The sequence below is a fragment of the Vollenhovia emeryi genome, unplaced genomic scaffold, assembly GCF_000949405.1.
Source record: "Vollenhovia emeryi isolate VEMERY1.0 unplaced genomic scaffold, V.emery_V1.0 DF939134.1, whole genome shotgun sequence".
Lineage (NCBI taxonomy): Eukaryota > Metazoa > Arthropoda > Insecta > Hymenoptera > Formicidae > Vollenhovia > Vollenhovia emeryi.
In genome coordinates, this window is record NW_011967232.1 from 2,383,842 (window position 1) to 2,410,177 (window position 26,336).

The window sequence follows — 26,336 nt, forward strand, 5'->3', positions numbered from 1 at the left end:
TGCACAAGGACGGCACGCAGAGTCCCCCGTGTGAAGTGACCTCGTCAGATCGATTCAATTCCAGGCGATGAGCGACGTCGAGGAGAAGAGCGAACAAAACTAGACGAGCCCGCCTGCCGATCTCTTCCATCTCGACGAGAGAGGATCAACGCCGGATAATAGGACTTTTTGACATGCGAGAGACTATTCGGTTCTACCAGATGGGCTTAGGGAAAAAATCGTGCTTATTGCTGACTCCGCGGAACCGACTTACGCATCGCTGCGCACAAAAATAATGTGACATGAACTCCGGTATGTGACATTTGCTTCGCTTCATATTTCTAGTTACCATTGGCCCGTTCATATACGTGTTGCGTGCTCACCTCATTTTTATTTCTTTTCTTTACGCGTTTGGCTGCTCACTTTATTCGCTTTAATAAGTATATCAGTAGAGAATGCGTGTTCTCATTTAAAAAGTAATTAATAGTACGCAATAAATACCACATGCATTATGGGAGAAAAATGTTTACAATGCATATAATTAATTAAAGATTCTCATTGTAATAAGTGTTTATCCTAACAACATTTTATGAAATGAGACATCTACGAAATTTGGTGCGAGACACGCAGTTCCAAATAAACATCAGAAAATGCTTATTCAATGGTTATAATTACATACACATACTACGTGAATATACCGAAACTGACACACCGATTACGTTTAATTAAGAAGTATTTATTGTACCAAACACCCATGTATGTATGTGTGTCTGCATATGTGCTTAAAGCGTATTACATATTTCCATTTTCATTCTTGTACGTTTAAATAGACATAAATTTTGCCTTGTGTATTTTAACAATATAAATAACATTACAATATCTAATTATCGCGATATGAAATCCTATACTAACATTTGGTTAAATTATATTATTTTTTATTATACGGAGAGAAATTTGTTACAACTTAATTCACATTTAGTTAATAACTAGATTATTGTTAATAATGAAACATCGTTCGAAAATTGATTAACGCTGTTATTTATCGACATATAAATATATTAGCATGAGGAACATTGATCAAATTTATCTTAATAACATTAAATTTTGCTGTATAATTGTGCAATTATAAGAGATGCGTGCACATTGAAATTATTCTGATTGTAATTATCAAATTTTGACACAACTTACCGGACGGAGGAGAGGAAAGTAAGTGGAAGCTGAGAGGTGAAATGAGATACTCTCATACTCGCGTACATTCTCGTATAAGATCCGAATCGAAGTCTTTCCCACAGGGCTACAGGAGACACTTTCGAGATTACTTTCCTACCTGTCCGAAGCGAATTGATCCAAAAACCATACGGCACTTTCTGTCTGTTGCATTATTTTCGCCGAATATCCAATCGTAGTGAGAGCCGATGAAAAATTGCTTTATGCAATTTTAGAAATTGATTCCGTTAGTCTGTACATATCAATCTTCGACATTTGAGTGAATGCCAGTCACGTTATTTTTAACGTGATATAATCAATAACTGAAAAAGCTCCTAGGGAAAAGACACATTTTGTTCTTTCAACGAGCTCAAGCGGCAGTTTTTAACAGAAACTTTATTTTTTATATTATTATAATTGCTATCGCTATTATTATTATATTTATCTACTTAATTGGAGGATAAAAATATATACTTTATTTTCATAGGTCTTACGTCATAAAATACGTCTATTTTCGAGCAGTCTTTCCTATTGTAATGATTGTAATAGTATCAATCCTTTACATTTAATCCATAGAAATGTAATGTCTAATATTTTTTTCATATGTTTTATAATATTTAGTGACTAATTTTACTTTATATAAAAAATACTACGGAAAAGAATATAAATGTAACAATATTCGTGTTTTCAACAAAAGATATACAAAAGTAATAATATTCTTATGAGTATCCTAATCTGATGTAGTTCTTACGAGCGATTTGCCGTACGTAATTCAGGCATAATATCACAAGAATGAGCAGTGCGACTTGTAGAGCACTCGATCCACTAATTCAATTAAAGCCGTATAGAACATCAATTTTGATATTCGGGCTGTCAAGGAGTGTTCCGAACACGTTCGTACGACCAGTAATGGCCGCTTAGGGGTGGAGAATAGGAGACTGTACTAACTTCCGCGAGTCGATAATGTCCCATAATTAGTAACTACCAAAATGTCGAGGTAAGGGAGGAATACATATAGAGTTGGACAGCCATCGAGGGATCGCCGTATATCGAGAAGGCAATCATCGTCATGGTCGCCGTCAAATTATTTATTATTATTGCCGCTACCGTTCATTACAGAACAGAACAACTGTAATAAGCATCAAAGTCTCCTAATGCTTCGCCGGCTTAGTGGCAATGTAAATCCATCATACCATACCGCTATACGTCGCAATTGTCCAACTACGGATTAGACGATCGCGCTGTGTCGCTTCTTGACCAGGCTGGTCCCATCGCTACTGTACCCAATCCCAAGGAGAGAAAAAAAAAATAAATGGTACAGTAGCTGATTGATCGTTCACCGTGCGTCCGTCTCGATTCGCTGACCCCGCTCTTTTTCCAACTCTCTTTTTTAATCGCCAGTCATTTTCTCGCCGACTGCATCGATATGTACGCGCATGTAACCGCGCTTGCCTGCAGCGGCAATCCTCAGTTGAAATATACAGCGGGCCAAATGCCGGATTTGCAAAATCGCATGGGCGTAAATAACCGCGAAATGAAACGCAGAGAACCTGTTTGCCGGAATCCTCCGCTGGGATCGATGCACTTTGTTTTTTGCGGTGTGTCACTGAGAGAGGGGGGAGAGAGAGAGAGAGAGAGAGAGAGAGAGAGAGAGAGAGAGAGAGAGAGAGAGAGAGAGAGCGCACAACTTTAAATCACGAAACGTACTTTTTCTCGCAGTATGAATTTTTAACTTGCTGAAATTCTGTTTCAATAAAAATACAATTTAATTTTTCAATTGACTTGCTCATATTACTTAATACGAGAGAATATTCAAGGCGCAAAACCGTTGGCACAAATTTTATCGAGAGACGATCGGCCGTAAATTAATCATAAAATCGATCGATAAAAAATAATATGTGAAACGCCCTGCGGACACGTTTCTCTCACATGTTCTATTTATTCATTAGTTTATCCCCCATATACTGATGTGCATAGTACTCGTAGTTTTACTTGTTAACACCTACGCTTTAATGCAACCATAGCACGGTATGCAACAGCTCGTGACCACTTCGCATTCATTCGGTTTGCCTATCACGTGTGCCGAGCAGTGGGCGTACCTTTGTTCAAAGCAAGGGTATCATTGTCCTTATCAACTAAGCATAACAGAACCTGAGTTGAATTCAGCGTAATTTCGTTACAATGTTTCATTATGCATTTCAAATTTTTCAATAAAGATAAATCTCATCGGTTACGAACAAAGGCTGCTTTTAAATTGATAACGATGTTTCAATTTTTATCATAAATTAAATTCAAAACTGCATAATATATATGTTTCTATTTATCCTGATGGATTGCATTGGAATTAATATTTCCCAAACCATTTCTGAATAAGCCAATTCACATTTAATATTACTAAGTTTTATATCAGTTTGAAATTAATCAAAATCTGATCTTTAACAAGCTATTCATTTTGTTGAACCTAATCAATCTTCTCGATTTAATGGGAAGAACCGTAATTATATAACAAAAAGAATTATGTACAACAAGTTCAACATAGAAAAGCGTATCGAAGAAATATCGGCGAGGCATAGACCTTGTTGTACTCTTTTTTTCACGTCACGATGGAAAAAAGTTTGTGAACAAGGAACCGTGTAGCATTTGTCTCTTCTTAAGTTTGGCAAGAAGATCGATCGTTGCAGAACGAAAAAGGGGTCAGAGAAGAGAAACTGCCAGTACATTTTATTTCTAACTTTTCATTTTAAATTACGTCGAGGGCAAATAGCATACGAGAATACGTTATGTCAGTTAATAATTTTGATATATATAAAGTTTATTATTAATAGAACAACAAGCAAAAGATAGTCGTGTTATAAAATATTTGCAATCGATCTTTGCAATGTAGTATTAATTCATTACAGATCGCACGAAAACCGTTCTATAGTATATTTATACAAGCAGTAATTTTAATTAAAATCTCAGCGAATGTATTTTATGACATGTAACTGATTAAAGTTACCAATTCTAATTACTGCGGTAATACTTACCCCTTGCGCTAAAACTAGACGGAGACTAAAAGTTGTTGCTACACAATTATTTAAATACTTAATATTCATGCCATAAACACATAATAGATATATATTTGTGATAGACATTTAATACATCTATATTAATTATGTAATATAGAACTTAATATGTCACATATGGTGACTTCAAAGAGAAATGCTGGAATTATTTCCTCTTCAATTTCGCGCAACATGACACATATTAACCAATATCAATGTATAGTAAAGCCCTTTTAAACTTAACAATGGATACACGAATAATTTTTTAATTCAGTACATTGTCTATATCCAAGAATCAATGCAAAGCATGAATTACCCGTTTAATGATAATTCAATGGTAATTTAATTTGCGAACGTCATACGTTCTGCACAGTATTCATGTAGTTATTATTATTAATAATATCTTTTAATAAAACGATCGAAATATAAACATAAAGTCATTTCTAATATCATTAATATATAAAGTAAAATTGTACACATACACACGTGGGTACACGTACCTGTTTAACATATAAAAAATTATTTTAAAACTTTTGGACGTGCAAATTATTTAATACTTCATACGTAAAGAGATATTGTTTGTGTAACTTGTGAACATGTACATTTAATCAACTGATAAAAATTGCTATAATGAAAAAATATAACATATATATACAATTAATTATAAATTTACTTCAAAAATTCTGAAACATTAACTTTCATGTGCGCTCGTGGAATTATTTATAAAAACTAAAATAGTATAACATACGATGGGGTTTGCGAATATTTATTCGAAGAAAGTATAAAATGTATTTCACTTGATTTCATGAAATATGTCCCATGTGATATTACTCTCAGCTAAAATAAACAAATATCATTTCCTGCCGTAATATTATACGTGAAACATGTTTATTATAATGTGTCCTTATAACATGCTAATTTATGGTACATCATCAGCAGACAAAATTAACAAAATCGTTAAAAATGAAAATTGATAAATGCAATATATTTTCCACGGAAATTTATTATGACATTACTCATTCTCATATTAATTATAACTTAATTAAAATTCAATATATATAATTTATTGCAAATATAACCTTTCAATAATTTAAAAAAAAACTTTACACAGGAGAATTTAATAATTATCGATAACTATAATTTTCAGAAGCGTGGTTATGATTTTAATAAACACTATGTATTTGATAAGTATTTTAAGTTTCACACACTCATGCAAAAATAATTAATGACACTTACCTCTCACTTTACTCTTGCAGAAAAATGTTCTTTCCTTTCAACTTTTCCGTCTCAAGAAAACGCAGGAACATATAATAAAAAACTCAAATCTGCAACGTAAATAAAAGCATGTTAATAAAAACGTGAAATTACCGCGAATGCGTGAACATTGATTGCAGGATAATTAAATGTTTGGCTTATCGCAAGGATGTTTATTAATGAACAACGCGTACATAATGGCAGTCATGTACTCGATTTATTAAGATATACAGGCCGACAGTTCCACTATCTATATCTAATCGTCGGTGCGCTGTCATTCGAGGCGATGCACCCAGTACATAAAAATCGTTTGACATAGTGAAATCGTCGGACATGATACATTAATAACATTATCATAACTTAATTTGAGATATAGCTACGATCGCTGCAGCCTCTTTGGTATTCTACTAAACGACGTTATCGTACGAATACCGCCGTGTCGTCTCAAACAGTATATAATATTCACAACACTCGCCTTCTACACTCAATTTAACAAGCGCAGCCTCGAGTCATCTTCTCAAAGACGACGATCCAGACTGATCACAGCACAACGTATCTACAATATTTACAGAATTAACAGGGAAAGGCGCGTAACATGTCACATCCGTTTCGCCTGAGATCGAACGGCATGATGGGCAATTTATATACGATATGATCAGGTACAACGTAAGAGGAGATTCAAAGTGGTTGAAGCGTCGCGGAGCATTGCCTTCGTGCATGCCCATAATAGCCGCATACTCGCGTCACGCGATGGACAAAACGAGGAAGTGAAAAATAGGAATTTGCGCGAATATGAGTGTCGCTTTCGGAGATGCCAATCAATTTTCGAGAATAGTGATTCGAGAACGGGAGAGAGAGAGTGAGAGAGAGAGAGAGAGAGAGAGAGACATTTATATTACGTGTACGCCCTACATTCAACGTTAACCGTAACAAGAAGTACGCGCTGCACCTTTCCGGATTCCGGATTTCTGATAACCGCGATGGTGCACCGTGCGATAGAAACCGTACTTCGCTCCACCGAAATGTCATAATCGCGCAAAAAGAAGCCACGAAGCTCTCTGCGTCACCGTCGTCGATGATTCGAGGCTACTTGATGTCTAGCGTTAATTCTTTCCCCAGGACACGCATACTCGGGGCGCGAACTTACAGACCGGCTCCGAGTCGAGCTCTGTCAGCAGTCGCGCCCTGCAAAACGCATGTAGGACCATGCGCTCGAATTATACTTGCACTCCTTATCAATCGAACAGCTAATTACGAGATTACCGAGCGATGCGTCTCGACATAACTACAATCCGTACGTATGTGTATATATCTATATATATATTTGTTTATTTATAATTTTTTTTACGGTTTTATGCATACGTATATGTATATTTTACTGAATACAGTTCCCTTGTCTTTCTCGTGATATGGCGAAAATCCGTGGGAAACATAAAAATGTCGATGAGAAAGCACGTAAATCTGTCCCTCAATTCTTCCAAAAGGAAAAAATTAATTAGCGCCTTACGGTTAACGACCAAGAACGGTTATTGAACAATTTAGCGAATTACGGAAAAAATGACGCGACGTCTCGTTTCGCACGGTGTATCGGAATCCGATGGACATGAGTGAAAAATATATCAGGGTCAATATACTCGTATAGTTACGGATGGTCGAGCGGCGTTTCGGAGGAACGTTATATTAATACGCGGCCAATTGTGAATCGAGATATTTTCGGGAGCCGCGTGTGTCGCGCGAGAGAAATCTTATGGAGGTCATGCCGGAATGAGTCTGAGCGGGTTCGCCATTGCGTCGGGATTATCAAGCTCGCTAATCTAATCATCTCCGCGTCGATTAGTAGAAAAGATGAGGCGGACACGAGCGTGCGCGCCGGGCGGGGGATCTTCGGTCCTCGAGATGTCCGAAATTTCCAGCCGAGAACTCTCGGTTTCCTCGCCGCGGTCTAAGTGTATTCCCAATCCCCGAAGCTATTCAGCGCCCGGGATCACCCCGGTAGAGGGACATCGCGGGTGACGGGTCGCTCTCAATGTATGCGCCGCAGCATTCCTCCTTGACGTTCCCGTTCAAGAGAGATCGTCGAGACGGTCGCGAAACGCGAGAAGCTTGTCCGTATATAAGGGAACCGAGTCGGGCTGTCCTCACACGAGCGTCGATCAGTCGAGAAAGCCTAAACGTAACTTCGTACTCACCGCATATATACTTACACAACATATTATATATATATTCATATATTTATATATTTATATATATATATCTTCTTTACGCTCTTTTTCTCTCTGTATAAGTTTACTTTTTAGTACGAAAATAATTTCAAGCGCGGCCCGTTTCGTCGCACTCGTCCGTCATTTTCCCGGAGACGGTGCACCGGAAACCGATAACCGCGCGCGCACCGGTTGTCTCCGGCCCGGTTACCGACCAATAAACACTAGAACTGGAAGCCCCGTTCCTGCGACGTGAGAATCACCTTCGGATGGCCGGTAGCAGCAATGACAGCAGGCTCGAAGATAGGTGAAGGACGAGCCGCGCGCGATGGGACACGCCCGGGCTGTGGACGTCCGGCAGCTCACCCGGTGGCCTCATCGACGCCGGGCCGTAATCTCTATCGTAGTCTGCAAACAGACAAAACTACGCTGCGATTGTTCCATCAGAACGGGACACTTGTGCGGACATGATACAGAAACCGTTTCAAGTAAACTTTCTAATTTCTTCCCGAAGGAATGAGCTACGGGGGAAACAAAGTAAAGAAGAAGACTGAGAAATATGAGACACGAGATTCCTCTTTGATTAGTCCTTGGGTGCCGTTGTAAATTTAAATTTATAATTACAAAATAAATTTTTAATAAATTCATAAATAATTTAACATGTAAATACAAATGCTGGCTGTTTTACTTGAAAATCAACAAATGTACATATTCCAGCTAGGAAATTGAGTTGTGTTACACATCTTAGCTACTCAATTCTATTTCTCTCTCATATTCCTACGTTTTCTTCCTACCGGGATAATTGATTTACTGTTCTTGATGAGGCCAATAATTCAATAGAGACGAACATATGGAACCACCTAAAATATCTCTAGAGGTACATTGTTCTCTGTAAAATGCGTTACCGTAAAAGTTGTAAAATTGAAGAACAGGTAAAAGGTTTTTAACGAATGCGTGTGTTTAATGGATTTAGTCGGCGTAATGGCTGCGATTTATATACGTGATGAAATTCATTTGCGTGTCGGTCATAATAATATTATTTTTGTGATATAAATACATTATACAGTAGACTATTCAACTCGTTATGCGACGGAACAAGCAGAAGGTCGAACAAGAGGGAAATACGAGCGAAACAGTTATTCGTAAGTGTCTAGTTAGATAGCTCATACATACAAGCTGCGAGTTATTTTTGCTGATAGAGTCATTAAGTGAACAAGTTTTCAAAAATTGAACCGACTAATTTCATATGCAGTCAATTATAAATCGCTTCAGAATATTCGTCGCGAACATTTCTTCGATATAATATTTTTGCTGCAGGCTATTCGCTGGAAATGGACATTTAATCGATATGTAATAGTTAGAACCAGTTTAAATCTGTCTATCAACCAAATAACACGGACTGTGTCATCCAACTTACAACAAAAAGAAACCGTTATTAATCAAATATTGTCCTAATAGAAACACGAATTATTTATTCGTAATAAATCATAAATTATAAAAAACTATGAATATATTTAAAAATAAAATTTCAATTGCTCTTCGACTAACAAATATAAAATTTTTGTACTCGAGAAATAAAAAAAATGTCGTTTCTCTTACAACCGTAAGCGGAAGTAACTTCCGTTTGATTACATATCTGCGATAGAAATATAATCCTGAAGATCGAGTGTCCTTCAAAGGAGACAGTTTATTCATCAACCAAGAAGTAATATTCTTTTGCCCCGGTGAATGGAGTCAGCCGCGGGGCGGACGACCACCGGAATACCATCCGCACTTTGTATCACCGACCGCGAACACCACAACCGTCGACACCGCGTTTCAGAGCAACTTCTTGGCTGTATTTTCACGTAACGTGGCCGGCGCCACCGCCGTTTGCCAGCTGCGCGGCGCCCGGAACAAATAGTTGGTAGCGCTTGAGAATACGCGAAAATCGTCAAGCTCGGCGGCTCATTTCCTCGGTGGCCTCATTCTCGGCGCGACCGTATACATGCACGTACGGTAACGAGCGGATACGGAAGATAAATACGAGGAGTTGTTGCGGATAATGCGAAACGAGGGGGGGGGGGAGGGGGACAAAGAGAGAGAGAGACGGGAGTCGGGGGGAGAGCCGTGAGCCTCCCCCTCCCCCCTACGCTCGCGCGCGCGTCCGGGAATTAAATTCGAGCGAACTCTCGGTTCTACCGGAATTTCTGCGATGTTCAACTCGCACAAATCCCTTTTTAACGAGATAAAACCCTCGGCGATGAGGAGCGGCCAGGCCCCCGAGAAACGCAGGAAGGGTAAATTCATTTGAGATTAAATACATCCGACGTCTGTTAAATCGGCTCTTATCAGTCGTTACCATCAAAGAAACGCTGGATGAAATGTTACTGGATTAATTGCGGCGCCGCAGTAATTCGCAGATGTGTCTTGCGAGCTTTTTCATTTGTTATGTGGCGAGAAGAGCGATGAGACACTGGTGAGATACGGAGCTGCTAGGAGCTGCTACGCGAAGCGCGTCATGATATATCGCGCTTCCGGTGCTCGGCAGCTACACTTAAAGTCCGTAAACTTTAATAAGGTTGTTTAAACAAATTTTTACGCTCCGGTGCGCGAAAGAAAGTAATTTTCAACATGACTTTGCGAGCAAAACAAAATTATACATGCTTCTTTATAATCTCGTCTGATGATCGTAACAATGAAAAATAAAACGAGTGAAAAGTCCCGACACGTAGAACCGTATCAAGCGTGAATGAGCCCTTAGATAGATTTAATGATAAGTGTATTAATAAAAGAGGTAAGTTTATACACGTTAGTCTGAAGAGCGTATAAACAGTTATCGGTAAATTCTATAAATATCTACTGTATGAGATAGATTGAATGATATGCAGGCGTCAGAAACTTGAGAAAAAGCTCCATTTTATCTGATTAAACTCACATCTACCGACGGTAACTTTTATTGATTGTCCGAACTTTGATAAATGAATTGAAGTCGAATCAACATCGCCACCTGTGGCACCAATGTATAGTCAGTAATGTTATAGAAACGAATATATCAATGACGGTGGGCCATACATCAGAATGCACGATTATTGCGGTGATAAAACTTCATGACCTCGATTTACCTTAATGACTTCCACCCACGGCATTATCGAATAATCTAGGATCTATTCCCTTGTAACAAGTTGCATTTATTAACGGCGGTACTATCTGGATGAAACAAAACTTTTACTCGCTTCATGTAGTTTCACTTTCAAATTGTTCCACGGAAAATTTTTTAACTAGGCCATATTGACAAAACTGTTATCGCAGTACCTCTTTTAACAATTGTTATACGATACAACATTCCCGCAAAAATACACAGTGCGCAGACTGTAATAGTCCGAGATTTTATTGTAGAGATTAGTGTCAATTAATAAGTCAATCATTTTCTAAATTATTCTTCCAAGTTACCACTGTCCGTCCGTCTCGCAACTCTGATAGAGTTTAAACTGAAATCAATTGTTTTCTGGAGAATTTTCTCTTATTTCTCGGCGGGCAGATATTCGGGGCGTTTAGAACGATATTATCAAATTTTATACTCCGCAAAAAGTCAGAATGTAACGACTTGGGGAAAAATGTCCTTTTTTTCCACTTTTTTTCCTAGCACTGGCAGATAGTCGTCCCAAATGCAGGGCGTTTCTCGAGAGTAGTTCATCGTGCCCCTTGGCTTGCCCGCCAGAAACGGACGTCGAAACCGCACGTCCGTTCGGAAAAAGTTATTCCCACCTACCAGTAAAATCCACTGTACGTGACTTTCCGCATGGTCGGCGACAGAGCCATTTTCCAACACTTTAACAACATCTTTACTGGCGCTTTAGTCTATACATTCTCTTACCATTGATTATATTTCAGTGGCTTCGAAATCGCTTCAAGGTATTCGAACTTCTGATTAGTTACAACGAACGCTAAAATCGCCGGGCCACTTATCGAAGATACGTCAGTAACTTTTCCCGATTGATTTATAGCATAACAAAAATCACCCGCTGCACAAATTCCATTTTAATCGTATCAAATGTAATGGATAACATTTAGAAGTTGTTGTCTCTCATCGGTATAATCTACATAAGAAAGTGACACAAGAAAAGTTTGCCCCTTTGAAGAAATTAATTTTTGTAAAATAACGTGTTGCAATAAAATTTCTTTAATTAGATTTAATAAAGTGTGTACTATTAAAGGTTAAAGTAAATGGAAATTAAAATGTAAATCAAAATCATTCCATGTAATTTGTAGTAATTTAAATTCGCGAGGATTTTTTGTAAAGAGGATATTAATTGTTTCCACAACAACAGATAAGAAGCGATTCACTGCAAGAAACAGTCGGGCACAGTGTACAAATTACAATGGTACGCACACGAGGTAAGAAGTCAATCGATTTTTAGAGAAGAGAAGGAAAAGACATAAAGTGAGAGAAAAAAATAATGAAGGAGTTTGCCTCTCTCCATTTCCTCCTTTCCACTTCCTGATACCGGAGGCAGCAGACGGCCGCGGGTCAACGCAGCTCGTTTTTCATTAATTGAAAGTAAACTTCAGGAAGGGAGAGCTGGCCCGACGCTCGGGGGAATCTTTGAACAAAGTCATTCCAAGTGAGTTTTGAACTTGCATTCTGCCGCCAATCTCCGTCAGCTGGCTTGTATAATATAAGGATCTGTGAAGTGCTTCAAGTCTTTAACGCGCGAACTCTACCTTTTGCAATAGAAATTCGAATCTATGAAAACATCGCGGGAAACGATCCGTGTAACAGATTTAGACTCTAAAACTTCTATGTGCTTAACTATAACTGCCGTTGCTTGAAAAACACGTCAAATTTTCGCAATGCGAAGCAACAATCCTCTACTGTATTTGTCGAGGCATGAAATGTGATTGAATGCCTCGTGGAACACATCAACTGTTATGTGGCTGAAATTCAGAATCTGGGGATAATAAACTTGTATGTGGGATTTACGCGAAAATGTTTCGAAGGACATCTTATAATCCCTTACAGCTTAAACCTGATCAATACAAGGCCATTTGTAATAGAGCGCAACACAGTACATACAATAATTTTGTGTACACAGAATTATAATAATATACAACTGCAAACCTTTTGATATTTATAATAAAGGAAAATTATTATTATTCAACATTTTTCGATAAAAAAATTAATTAAACTCAGTAAAAGAACAGAAAATATCAGTCGCTATTGTGTACGTGTGTGTGTTTCTTTTTTTTTTCTTTTGTTATGGTTGAGCAAAAGCTTCCGTCGAGACTTTTTAACTTTTCAATCTTTTTATTTACGGTCAGCTTTCATTTAGATTCGCAAAAAATTTCACGTGATTATTGACTTTCGCTCAATAAACTTAAGCAAACAGCCAGTTAACGTACATCCTCACATTGGATTTTACGACAGCGAAGGAATGACCGCAGAATCCTTCCCGGTCAATAAAAGGGGCCGAGTAACGCGACGAAGTAATTCGCTCGCGGATAAAGTGGATCACCGAGCATTGCCAATTTAGTGGATTTTCCTCTCTTAGGCTCTTTCCCCTCCCACCCGATCGTACAGCGTTGACGAGGTTTTAATTACGCTAATTACTCGAACGACATGGCGGTTGGACGGAACGTGTATCGTCGTGGGAAATGCCTGAGCTCTACGCGGAGCGTGTTAAAATAGATATTTACTGACCTGGATTTCGCCATTCCTCGACCTCGTAGTCGATAGGTCGTTGTCGTGATTTCTTGTTACTGTTTCTACCTAAAATGCATTACACAAAGGCGGTTTTACATTGGTGCTCTACGGTAGGCTGCTGCGAACGAGGAGTGGAAACGGATGGTTTTACTTGGGAATCGAGAAATAAATAAATGCCGGTTTTCTCTTTCTCTCTCTCGCTCTCTCACAGAGGTTTCGCTCGGTCCTGAGTTAAAACGTTATTCTACCTAATTTCGAGATCCACATTAGACGCTTCCGGCGGTTTAAGGTAATAACTGCATTACCTTACGGCTTAATTTAGATCACGGTGTATCTTTTCTACAGCTGTCCTACGCATACACGTACTTGTCGTATGTATAACGAATACAGACATAAATTGAGGAACAATATCCATATTTAGATAGCTTTAATTACCATTCTTGTGCGCTGATGTTGCGTAATACGGCGGCTGTGTCGTGGACGTTGTCGACGGAGCTGGGATTTCTGCGTTAAAGTAAACAAGCGGTGTATTTTAATGCTATTTAAATTCACGCGAGAATGTATAAGATTGCAGTCTGACGGATGTAAATGATACTGGAGATGGACACAAATATGTTGAGTATCATCACGGCGCGGAAGTTTGCGCTAGATTTCATGATTACTCTTCACAAGTCCGCGATGCTGAGACACGTTGAAGCGGTCTACAATTGTTTTCGCGTGGGTGTCGTCGGTTAAACTAAACAAAACTTCCCTTTCTACTCCACTATTAGCGTTGTCAAGAAAACAACACATTTCGGAGTTTCGCCGTGAAACCTCACCAACTCCCACGTCCTATTACGTCTATCCATTTTGCTTTTGCGTATTATTCGAAATTGGAATTTTCGCAATTTGCAAGTTTTTACATTTTTCAATTTAATAAAACGAAATCCTTAACAGAAGCGGCTTTTGATGATTGCATTAGGTCATATTCGATTGATTACATTCGATACAAATTTAACGAGCAATTATGATTAATGCTCGTGAAAGAAGTGTACTCAATCTCGTCTATTGCTCGTTAACGGCGAAGGCTCAAACATCTTTAAGTAACTGACTATTGGAAACCAATTATTTCACCATTAGCGCGCAGACGTCGACTTCGAATAATCGATTCTAAATAGACCACAACGCGATATCACTTTGCTCGATACTTTTCAATGCGCGACGCTAAACGTTTTCACTCTACGAGGATATCTTTATCGAATTTTACTTTGCTCTTATTCGCATCACGCCAGATCTATACCGGTATCCTTATTATCGTTGCACGACTTACCATCTAGCTTGATGACACCGTCCGTTCCGCCAAGAGAGTTTTGTGCGACGCATTTATACGAACCGAAATCTTTCGGGCCGACATTCCTTATCTTTAGCATCATATATTTGTTGTAACCACTGTCGGTGGCTACCGCCTCGTACTTGTCGCCTGAAACAGAATTGCCTGTGCCAATAAAACCAGGTTCTCCGGCTTCCATTTAAAATTACAATTGTGAAATTGTGAAATTGTGATAAGAAAAGATTTTTAACGCGTGTCGGAATGTACATAACAGTTTTTCACACTGTGACATACTAATAACGACTTTGTTTTTATAACTGTCATACTTCTTCAGTGAGTAGAAAGTTTGAAATGTTAAGTGTGTAAATAAGCTTGAAAAAAAATGCTATTTGACATTTATTTCTGAAATAACTGTGGTACACAATTTTATAAATAAGCAAACGGGAACTTAAATATTCAAAAATGTCAGTATTGTGAATTTGGATATTCTTGTTGTATGGTTATTTTCATAACAAATTTGCAATAATATTTAAACGCGCTAAAGTAACAGCAAAAATTCAACGAAAGCTAAAACGCTATTTCTTTTACTATCTGAATTTTAAATATAAAATGGTACCAAGTGTCAAATATGCAATGACCGATAGTGGGGAATATGTGCATTCAAATTCTTAAAATTACCAGAGACTATCATGTCGCCGCGTTCGGTTGTCCAATAATTTATCGAGTTCGGATAAGCTTCGGTGTGGCATTCAAGAGTAACGTCTTGTCCAATATACGCTCCTTCCAACTGATTTGGTATAGAGAGCATGGGTGGGACTGTAAGATAGAAATGATATTCACCATGAATTATGTATATATACTTTCCAGTTGCTAGGTACGATGGGACGCAATGAATAAATTTGCATTAATAGGTATATATAAGACAAAAGTAATTATGGGAAATGCGAAAATATTTTAGAGTTTAAATTGATTATAACAACTGAATCAACTAACGATTATTCGTAAAGACCCGCCGAGTACGTTTTATATAATTACATGGTATATTTGTAAAATACAAATGCAGCGCAATACTGCAAGTAACCAACGGAAATTATTATCCAGCTTGAGATTAGGTCAATGAAGTTTAACGCTGAAGCAGTCTGTTAAATGCTAATCAGCGAACTCATTAAAATAATGTAGAAAGCTTGTACAAATATGTATTTAGAATTCTTTTTTCTCTCTAAGTTACAAGTCGTTTTTGACGTCTGAAAATTCAGTGGAACCTCGCCAAAAAAAAAAATTCGGTCAACGCGCAGTATTGCATGCAACTATATATAGGTACATAGGTATATAGTCTCTCATCTTTGCTTTGAAGGTTGTCATGACTTAAAAGCATTGTCCAAAAATAGACGATTGCATGTTGTTACGTGCAATGTAACTGCACGTTGGCTTCAAAAAGAACTTTCCTACTGGAAGGCCAAAAACGTTTGCAACATAAAGAGAGTCTTCTTTTCGATATTTATCTTAATTTTGTTCATTCTTTTAATGAAAAAAAACCTGTTTCGGTAAAAAATCTCATTTCCGATATCTTTTAACTGCAAATTTACAAGTATTATTGCTACTTGGATTATTTTTTACAAATTATATTTCGCCAATATTCTAATAAGAAAGAAATCTTTCGGGTACAATTAAATAAAATTTTGTAAGAAATTTTCTTAACATTAAATTCTCAATCTTGCAAGAAATATGCATACTTTTATTAAACTATCGGCTTATCATTTTGCTAATTAAGTTTTATCTTATAGACAAGTACTAAAGAGGATGTATCATTTTATATAAAAATTTAATCAGTATTGGTGTATCGTGAGTACGCGACTATTTCTCTTCGATCGATATTGATACCTCGATGCATGGATAGGGTCGTGTCATAGTTTTGTCTTTTACGGACGGACGTAAATCGCGATTTACTAGCAGAGAGTGCACTTTCAACGGCGCTACAGAGAATAGTTTTTCCATCTATCTCCCTTCCCAACCATCCTTCTGAGCCATCAATAAATTTGTTGATACTAAACGAGACTGCAGTTTCATTGCATAGCATTCAATACATAATTTAAAAATATGATTTTTACTTATTGAAACATTCACTTACGCGCTGCGACATATTTAAAAATTGTTTCACGCTGCTGTAACGCTTAACATTTATAAGTATTGAATCAAGAACACTGATTCGACAAAAGGTAAGTATATATTATATTTATGGTATATGTTTGTACTACAATTTATATTGCCTTCAGATTTTAATTTTTCCAGAAGTGAAACCATAAAAATTTTTTTTCGTATAATTTCGTGTAATCAACTGTTGCTGGAATGTACAGCAAATCTTAATATAAATTGTATTATAATTACACACTGAGCACAATAATAGTAGCACTTCTAATGCACTAGAGATTAAGTCACTGAAAAAGTTGTTAGACGACATATTTCTGTGATGCACGACCGGTATTAATTCATGCCATGAGTTAGTAATATGCGTTTATTATGCAGCACGTACCGTCAGCAGATCAGCATCCGGGAAAATATATGTACAATACGCCATATAATATCCCTCAGAAACTCGATGAAGAAATACTATGCCACGTGGGTCGCGTGTAAGTGGTCAAATAGTTGACCCGTGACTCTCATATGGAATCGCCGCTCGAATTTTCCGGACAATTATTAATATTTGTGCTCGCTTGCAAGAAGGAAGAGGCGCAAAGGTGGTAAACTAATGCGCCAGAAAAGACGGCGTGGAGACGCGTTTCGCACACCAAACTTACGTAGAACTCGAGAATTGTCGGTGAATGGGCGACGGTTGAAATGGCTGCGCGGGGAGGAACAAACGCATATCGACCATATCTGGGTCAAGTAGCCGCCCATAAATCGGTGGCTAAATGAGACGTTGAAAACCGACCTAATGCATGGCGCATCGCGCGAGGATGCCTCTACGGATGAGGAAACAACCAGTCTTCACCGAGTTGCAGTGGTGCTCGTTAAATACGATCAGTCCACTCACCCTGCTTCTACATAAATAAACATGTTTATCTTTTATACAACCATCGATATTCCCTCTCAAATTTTCATAATACGATGTAAAACACTACAATTTAAATTACACCGCAGTATATGTTAATGCGTGGCTCAAATTCATGAATGATTATACAAATTTGCTGTCTGGCCTACACATAATTATTTTGCACGAACGAACGCTTATAATGAATGTTTAAAAAACATGTAGTTTTAGTCTTCTAGAGAGAATTGTCACGAAAATTATAACTTTTATTTGATGTTACGTCGTGAACCCTGTAATACATTGTCGAATCTAGGCACGATAGAACATGAAATACTACAAGGTATTTATAACACGACAAGGCTCGTTGGAAATTATATACAACGCAGGCGTAATGTCGAGAGATTAATAAAAACTAGTTCACGAGCAACGATATTAGCGCAGTTCATATATCAAAGAAAAGTAGTGGCTTTATTTCATTTCTAACGTTTATGAACCACGTCGAGTTCATTAAAAGTATAATATATCCAACATCGTGCTTTACTACTTCCAGCGACCAGCATTTACCAAGTTACGCGCGCCTCGCAATCGGGTGAGGGGGGAGAGGTGATAAAAACGGGTTTCTCTCCATCATCCTTTCTTATCATCTTTTCTTGTACAGAAAAATACGCCGGTATCCTTACGCGACAATAGTCGCTCCTACCTACGTTTTATCCTACCCTTATCATAATACCAAAGTGCATAGTATTACGATGACATCGTAGTTTTCGCTAATGGCATATAGATATGGAGGAATCAATAGTGTCAGCCCAAATCCAGTATTCAATAGTATGATATTGATGCAAAATCAATATAATCTATACCGAATAAATCCCTAAAAATACGTATGTCCGATATTGGTATTTACATTGTAAATACAATAAAATAAACGGAATCATGTGAATTACGTAAATATATATATGTGTACTGTTTTAATTGTTTTTCGTACATTGATTGATTAATTTTCAAGAGTCAAGTCACGGGAAAGTATAATAAAAAGTATAATAAATTTTAAAAAAGTATAATAAAATAAGTAAAACTGGACCGATATGAATCTCAATTAGGTGGAGAGAAGCGTCATCTTCGAGAAAGTGTCACCTTCTTCAGACGCAGTTCTCCGGAGTGGAATAATAAATCCACCACTTAAATCAATTTAATTATGTGGATTTACTGTTCCACCGTAGAACCACATTTCAAGAATGACAAATCAGTATGCAGTTTGCTGGGTTTGAAAATATACACAGAATTCACATAGAAAATATGAATAGGCTACCAGAGTCAAGCCCGACCGAAAGTATTTCTCTTTCTACTAAATTAAAAAAACTATTACTACTAAGTTGAATTGAGAAAAATACTTAGTGTGTAAAATTTATTCAATAACTTGAATATTGAAAAAGTACTATGAAAATATAAAACATTGAAAGTATATACTTCAGGCATTTTAATTTATGTTCGATCCGACACGATCCTGCGAAGTTTCGATTGGTTCAGTTTCGAGATACTCACGCTGGAAAATAATTCCCACAAACTTTTTCAATCAGAGAAATCAATATTAAAATCGCTGCCTTTGCGAACTATTGGTTTTATCTGAATTCGTTAGGTTAATGGCCGGTGGACGGGCACGTATCCATCGGTTTACGAATATTTCGAAATGATTCTCCGATCGGTATTTATAAATAAATACTACATTGTACGGCAAATCTTTTGATATTACTTGGCGTTTTTACTTTTCATTAGAAACTGTATGACTGCGCGCAATTCCTGCCTTTTATTAAGAACAGCATCCATTATTCATATTACGTTTATGTGTACTAAATTTCAAGGAATGTTTATGCGCGTGATGGAAATTCTTTGATAACGTGGGAAAATTAGTAACTTACATTGCACACGTAGCGAGACGCGTTTGCTCACCGATGGCGGAACGCCGTTTGAAGCTATGCATAAATAAGCCCCCATGTGAAGACGGCTTATCTTGACGATATGCAGCACTTCGCCATCCACAACATTCACTGGAACATAAAATGTTCACATATATTAGTATGTAAACTGCAAAAGGTTTAGGAAAATGCATTTAATATAGCTTTCCAGCATTTTCAGTTTTTATTGCAACATAAAATGTTTGCAAATAAATTTCTGTGTGAAAATACACAGGGTTGTAAACTCGGCTATGAAATCTATAAGCAATTAATTAATAATCGAATTTCGAATTAAACGATACTTTTTAATTAAAACGTGTTTTGCGTTGTAGATAGCAGATCGCTGAAAAATCCTCATATCATATTCTGGGCAAAGTAATTATTGTATAATATGTAATACAATTTTGCGAGCGCAGCTCGCCGCAGTTGTAATTCTTCGCACGAATTAATAAGCGTAGCGCGATAATATCGGCATTATTCCGAAACCTATAGATATCGATAATGTCGACAAAGAAAGCAGCATTCACCGAAGCGCAGGCCGCTGAAAGCGCGCGATGCGCATATGCGTCGAAACTTTTATTGCATGTCGTGCGACAAAGAGCACTTTGCGCCTTGCCGGAGAGCTATTTGCATCTACGCTGCATTCATTTCTGGCATGTTGGTTTGATATGCCTGGCGCAGATGACATAAAGCAGATAGGAGGTAGATTAAACTCTGCGAAGGCGAATTACGTCGGTACTTTGTCACAAGAGCTGTTTAGACATTAAAGACAATCGCGTACCCATAATCGCATTATTGCCACCGATTTCGTTCGGCGGAGATCTCACAATCAGCAGCAATAATACCCGACGCATGTAAGCAGCGTATGTAAGTTGAACTGCCACTTGACGATAAATGCTCGGAAAATATTTGAAAAATCAAATATTTTTCCCGATCAACGGGAAAAATGGAACCTATAAATATTCATTAGAGCAACGTACTTTCCGTTCCATGGAAAAGTTAATAAATTTCACCTTACACATTTAAAAAGATGGCATGATTCTGATTACCCTCATGATGCATGACACAAACGATAATGCCATACGCATGTTATAGCTTGACGTATTTCTTTATTCTCATTTCGAGAGCGATTACACAGATAACGCATCGCGTGCGCGTACACGTATATCGAGCCAGACCGACGTAAAGCGGATCGTCATATTAACAGGGAAACTGCTGTATTTGATAGAATGATCTATGCGCTATCTCGCTGTCGCCACTTAATAGATTGCACAGGACATATATATTTTACCTGGATATAGAAATCACATATTCAGCGAATGTGTCGCATATTTTGATAGCATCGATCGACTGATTTTCCATATTATACAAGCTGTATACGTTATATCATACGACTTAAAATGCAGGTAATTCGCGTAATATGTAGCGATTAGCCGAGCACTTTAGAACAGATATAGAAATTAATTTCATTCTAATACAATTGATTTAACAATTTCAAGTGATCAAGTGCTTTCAAGCTGCTATCGTTCATTATGTATCCTCGTTACTATACCATTTATACTTAAAGTGGAATAATTCGCGAAATGGGGTTGATGGTTTTTCTCGTTGCTATTTAAGTTAGTTAAAGCTGACATTTTAGGAAAACAACATGAAATATAAAAGAGACAACATACAGAGATGGAAAACGTATTTAAGTTTTTCCTTGTAATAAAGTTGAAAGTATGAGAGACACGAGAAACTTTACGTCCGTTTGACCGAACTGCGTAGGAGCAATAAGACGTTATAAAAATACACGAGTTGCTACAAGTCATGTGTGGCGTTTTTAAACATATCACGCATTTTGATCCAAGCTAAGAATACTTGACGCTTATCTACTTTGTAATATAATTTTGTTAAAATTTAATTTAAACACACAGTAAAAAATCGTGTGTTTAAATGTCAAAATTTTCTTGGCGTTACCAAGATTTGATTATTATTTTCAATGTAAAATGAACATAAAACAGATATGTTATTATATTATTTTTGTAACACTTTTATGTGTCATATTTATATCAACCTAATAACTTGACACTTTACATATGTCATTTAAAAATTGAATATTATTTTGAGTTCTTTCAACACAACTTTTCACAAACCAAAACATGTAATATCGACATATTTCTTAAAAAAATATTTTAGCTGTTTCTAACTATTCGTACAGTTTACTTGTCCTGTCTGTTTTTATTACACCATACTTAAGGTTTAAAAAACATAAACATAAATGTGAAGTATAGTGTTGTAATAAATTAATTAACATTTATAATTTGTCAAAAAGTAACACACGCGATGAATGTTATTTTAATTTAAATTTTAAAATAGACTTTTTAGGATATGTAAAAATGTTAACATTAACATTGTATTTTTTACTGTGTATGTAACGTAAGAATACTGTAATTCAAGAATTAACGATGCTTTTTAAATCAGCAGATAACACGATAACACTTGCAATATCAGACGTACACGCGTATAAAAATTACGCCCGTTGTTATTATCGCGTATACTTATCGCTTTTACACATTAATGCCTTGCCATGCGTTTCAATTACATGTAACATAAGAATACTATAAATAAAAAATTAACGATGCTTTTTAAATTGGCAGGTAACACGATAACACTTGCAATATCAGGCGTACATATGTATAAAATTACGCGCGTTCATATTACCGCGTATACTTATCGCTTTTACATATTTATGCGTTGCCACGCGTTTCAATTACAAAACTCGCGTCGGACGAAAATAAAAATTGCAGGTTATTAAATTTCGCCGCACAGCACAGTTGAAGATCTCGCTGCTGAAAGGGAACGCAACGTATATACACGTGATGCAGCGATGAAAGCGGTGAAAGGGATAAAGTTGTTACCCGGGCAGCAGTAGGATGCGAGAGGGTGCTGAATCCTTGGTAGCCGGCCCCGTGCTACAAGCTGCGCGGCAAACCTATCTATTGTTCCATAAACAATGCAGAGTGCCGGGAGATTCTGCCCGACGGGTCGCACTTTCAGGGGATTTTAATCAAGTAGTCCCGCAGGCCTTGTGTCGGAACTACTCGCTTACCGGTTTAGCGGAAACCTTTAAAACTTTCGGCTTAATGGGAAACCGCAATATGGCCCGGTCGGGCGGGATTTCACGCCGCGGCAGGCTCGAACAAAAGAGAACGCGGACAATTATTATTTTCGGGCACGTCCAAATTTTATCGCCCCCCCCCCCCACCCCTCCCCTCCTACCCCGAAGCGATTGAGGTGGCTCAATTTAACTGCGGCGATCTGATTATTTCACGGTAGGGCGGCGATCGATGCCAGTTAAGATTAGACTATGCGCCATTATCATATCGCGTGAGCTCAGGCGTTGTCATGTCACGTTACATTATGAATAACGCTATTAATGGAGTTATCGCCGGCTTGTGATTCTCTTCTAATTATTTTCGTACCTTCTATTCTATTTTATTCGTGAATTTTTGCATTTTCCATGGTTTTCCATGTGTGTGTCACGTATGTATGTGTTGTCAACCTGCAATTCCACTTTATCTATTTGGCCAATTAGTACGAAAAGAATGAGAGCGTTCGAAATGCGAAAAAATTGCTAGGAAAAAAAACGAGGTAAATAATCAAATAAGCTTTTCATCGTTATCGTGCAAGAATAAAATATTTGTCTAACGTTCATATAATGCAGGATGCAGAGGGAGAGAGAAAGAGAGAGTTAGGCGTCTGCCGCGATATCTACATATTACGTGAATATTACGTTCATATATTAAAGTTATAGACATGTACTTGATGTACGTGTCTATAATACTACGTGATATTGCCTGCGTCGACCTAGAAAGATCAGCGCTCCAGCTATAACGTTATTAAACTTCGGCAAAATTGGTTCCCAATCGTCGGACTTGATAAAGTTTCGCGCTGCGCGCGCGTTGCACCGGCGAAAATGTTTCGAAATTTTCACGGGACATTACGCGTCTGCGGGTGACGTGAAATCTCTCGGGGGAGGCTCATCCGACGTCGTTTCGCTAAACGGCGAATGTGCGTACGGAGGCAGAGGCTTGCGCACGGATGCACCCCCTCCGAAATATAAATTAGCGTCCATTCACGTCGATGCCGGGGTGCGTGCTTTGCATAACGTTTCCCGCGGCGTATTCTCGGCGGCGTAAAAATAAGCGGAACAGCTTACTCGAAGACGAAGTGGAGGGTCGGCCACCTATTTGGGAATTAGTACGTGATGTATTCCGGCCCATAAGCGAAGGATGGGTCACAGATATTTCATCCCATCCCCCTTTCTTGTAGCCTTAAGTGCCCTTTTTCGCGTTATAACCGTGAGATAACCCGGGTACATTCATTTCCGAGCGAAATCCTCGGCCAACGATTATTGCTGCTAATGCATCCGCGAATGTTGGACCAGACGTACGTAAGTGATTCTCGTGTATTTATTGCACCGCCCGCGAAAACGCTTTCACAGGCGTGTTAAGCGACGACGAATATGTGCAATTATATGGATTATGAAACAGTGAAAGAGCAAACACGCTTTCAAACAGTTGTATCTTTCAAATTTACCTATCTCTCTTGTATTCTATAAAATAATTAAAGTAAAATATATTTTTATCCCCTATACGATCCACTTTTTTTTCAAGCGAAAAATAAAAAGAAGAGCTCACTACCTCGAAACACCTGGAATTTCCAATATGCAAACGCAAACGCTTGAATGGCTCACATGTTAACAATTTATGTACATGCTAAGTGGTATGCGCGAGAGCTACAAATGTTTCATTACATTTTCCAGTAACTATTTGTTTCGTGCGTAAAAAGACATAAATGTCCACAAGTTCCAGACAAATTGCGCGAATAGTTGCGCACGATGAGAAATAAAATGAAATGAAATGAAATCGCTCGTTACTACGGCCCAGACTCGGGGAAACATCAGCGATCGATTGTCATGGACGCTTGACGTCACGAGGTTTGAAAGACAAATTACGTTTGCAGTGCAGCATTGCGTAAAGCGGATGAAAGACGGAGCTATTATATTCCAGTTTCCAGCGAGAAATTTCTCAGATAATATTGACTTCGTGCTGAACGCTGACTTTACCAGCGGTTTGGAAGGCACAAAGGAACCTCAAACGGTAACGAGAAAACGTAACGTGCCTCTTCACCGCAAGCATTGGGCGCACCACAGACATCGGGGCGTTCGATACCGGTTCGAGCCGTTACGTGTACGTGTGTTCTCCGCCTGGCGTAGAACTGGGAGCAAGCGATGGATGTGTGAGCGCAAAATGAGTGCGAGGGTATCGCCGAGACTTTGCGCCCGTGCTTTATACCCGATGCACATCGACTCCTATTCTCCTCCTGTACGTTCGTCTCCCTGGTACACCGGCGGGGAAACTCGGCTCGTTGTCGGTTTCGATTTTCCAGTCGCGTCGCGTTATGTCGGCCTCGCGTCGACAAGCCGTGGCCGCATTAACGGGGGAAGGTCTTGCCAGGACTCGTGAGAGTATCGGTGACGGAAATACTCGGGGTGCGCGTCCATGTATGTGTCTCTCGCTTCCTATCTACCTTCGCTTCTTGGTATAAACAGGTGGACGAGGGGGTGGCGTACGCGCGCGTCCATGACTTCACGTGTATGTACATTTAACAGTCGGTGAACAGTACATATGTGCTTCAATTCGTGTGTACACACATAATCACGGGCGCGCGGCTACATTGATCCGCGGTAATCGTGTAGGTGTGTACGATCGAGTGGATGGTTTGCGCGGTATGTACACGTCTGTTACACATACGTGCCCGAGAACGAGTTTAGAGTCGTTCCTGTATCGAGGGAGATAGACCAGGAGAAGGACCAGGTCCGGTCCGCTCGACCAGCGCCGATGGGAATGGAGGCGCGCGAACACGACGGACAGGTAGCGGGACCGAGCTCGAGGACTCGTACATCTCGAGAAGGGTGGAAGAAACCAATCGGGTTTCCCGGGCACGAAGCACTGGGCGAGTGCGGCATCGACCAGTGTCGATGTATACGCATTTCCATAAGTATGGTGGAGGGTGGATTTTCGCCTGTGCGCGCAGATAAACCCCCTGTATCGGGGCTGCCGGACGCCAGAATATCCCCAGGCTCCTCCGGCTCTGCCGGACTGTATCCGGTGCCAATTCACCCTTAGCTCCGGTCACGACGTCCGTGGACGCGTCGCTGAATTGCGCCGCGTTATCGCTCTTATGAACGATCGCATTAAAGGCACGACGATTCGTTTCCGCCGCCTTCGTCGTTTATTTGCCCCTCATGGCCTCCTCCCCTTCCTCCTCCCCGGCGCTCTAATTTCCCGCCCGCGCCTTCCTTTTATCTTTTCTCTCGTGTTCTCGCCATCGCCCTTCCGCACGATCAGTTCCGGTACCTGTCCGCCAGAGGTAAATCTCCCTTGTACCTGCAGGTGCCTCGCACCACCACCACCACCATCACGTCCAACAGCGGCACCACCTCGACGCGCGATAGTTTTGCTAAATTCGATTTGCTTTCTCATCTCTCTCAGCCATTCTTTTTCGGTTACTCGCCCCGAGGTGGGGGTCGAAAGGGCAGACTGCGCACGGATGGGCTATACCTTCGGCCCGGGAGGAAGCAAGAAAAGCCGACAACCATCTATATTTTCTCGGAGGGTTGGTGGGTGTCTGGA

The 26,336-nt window shown here is 39.0% G+C and overlaps 1 protein-coding gene across 8 annotated transcripts in view; it reads right to left on the bottom strand.

The window, feature by feature from the left end:
* Window positions 1-5,678: 5,678 nt before the first annotated feature.
* Window positions 5,679-26,336, bottom strand: part of LOC105567825 (neurotrimin) — a 187,638-nt gene continuing 166,980 nt past the window's right edge. For 3 of the 8 annotated variants that reach the window (XM_012023027.1, XM_012023029.1, XM_012023026.1), the window contains exons 6-11: window positions 19,621-19,749; window positions 15,355-15,492; window positions 14,677-14,841; window positions 13,803-13,871; window positions 13,365-13,433; window positions 5,679-8,092 (exon numbers count right to left, since the gene is read on the bottom strand). In XM_012023027.1, coding sequence (XP_011878417.1) covers window positions 7,944-8,092; window positions 13,365-13,433; window positions 13,803-13,871; window positions 14,677-14,841; window positions 15,355-15,492; window positions 19,621-19,749 — 719 coding nt within the window. In that variant the 3' untranslated portion in view covers window positions 5,679-7,943. Of the gene's footprint in view, window positions 8,093-10,366; window positions 11,764-12,859; window positions 13,872-14,676; window positions 14,842-15,354; window positions 15,493-19,620; window positions 19,750-26,336 lie in introns of those variants that run through there. The other 5 variants (XM_012023028.1, XM_012023031.1, XM_012023030.1 and 2 more) reach the window with 5 other exon arrangements.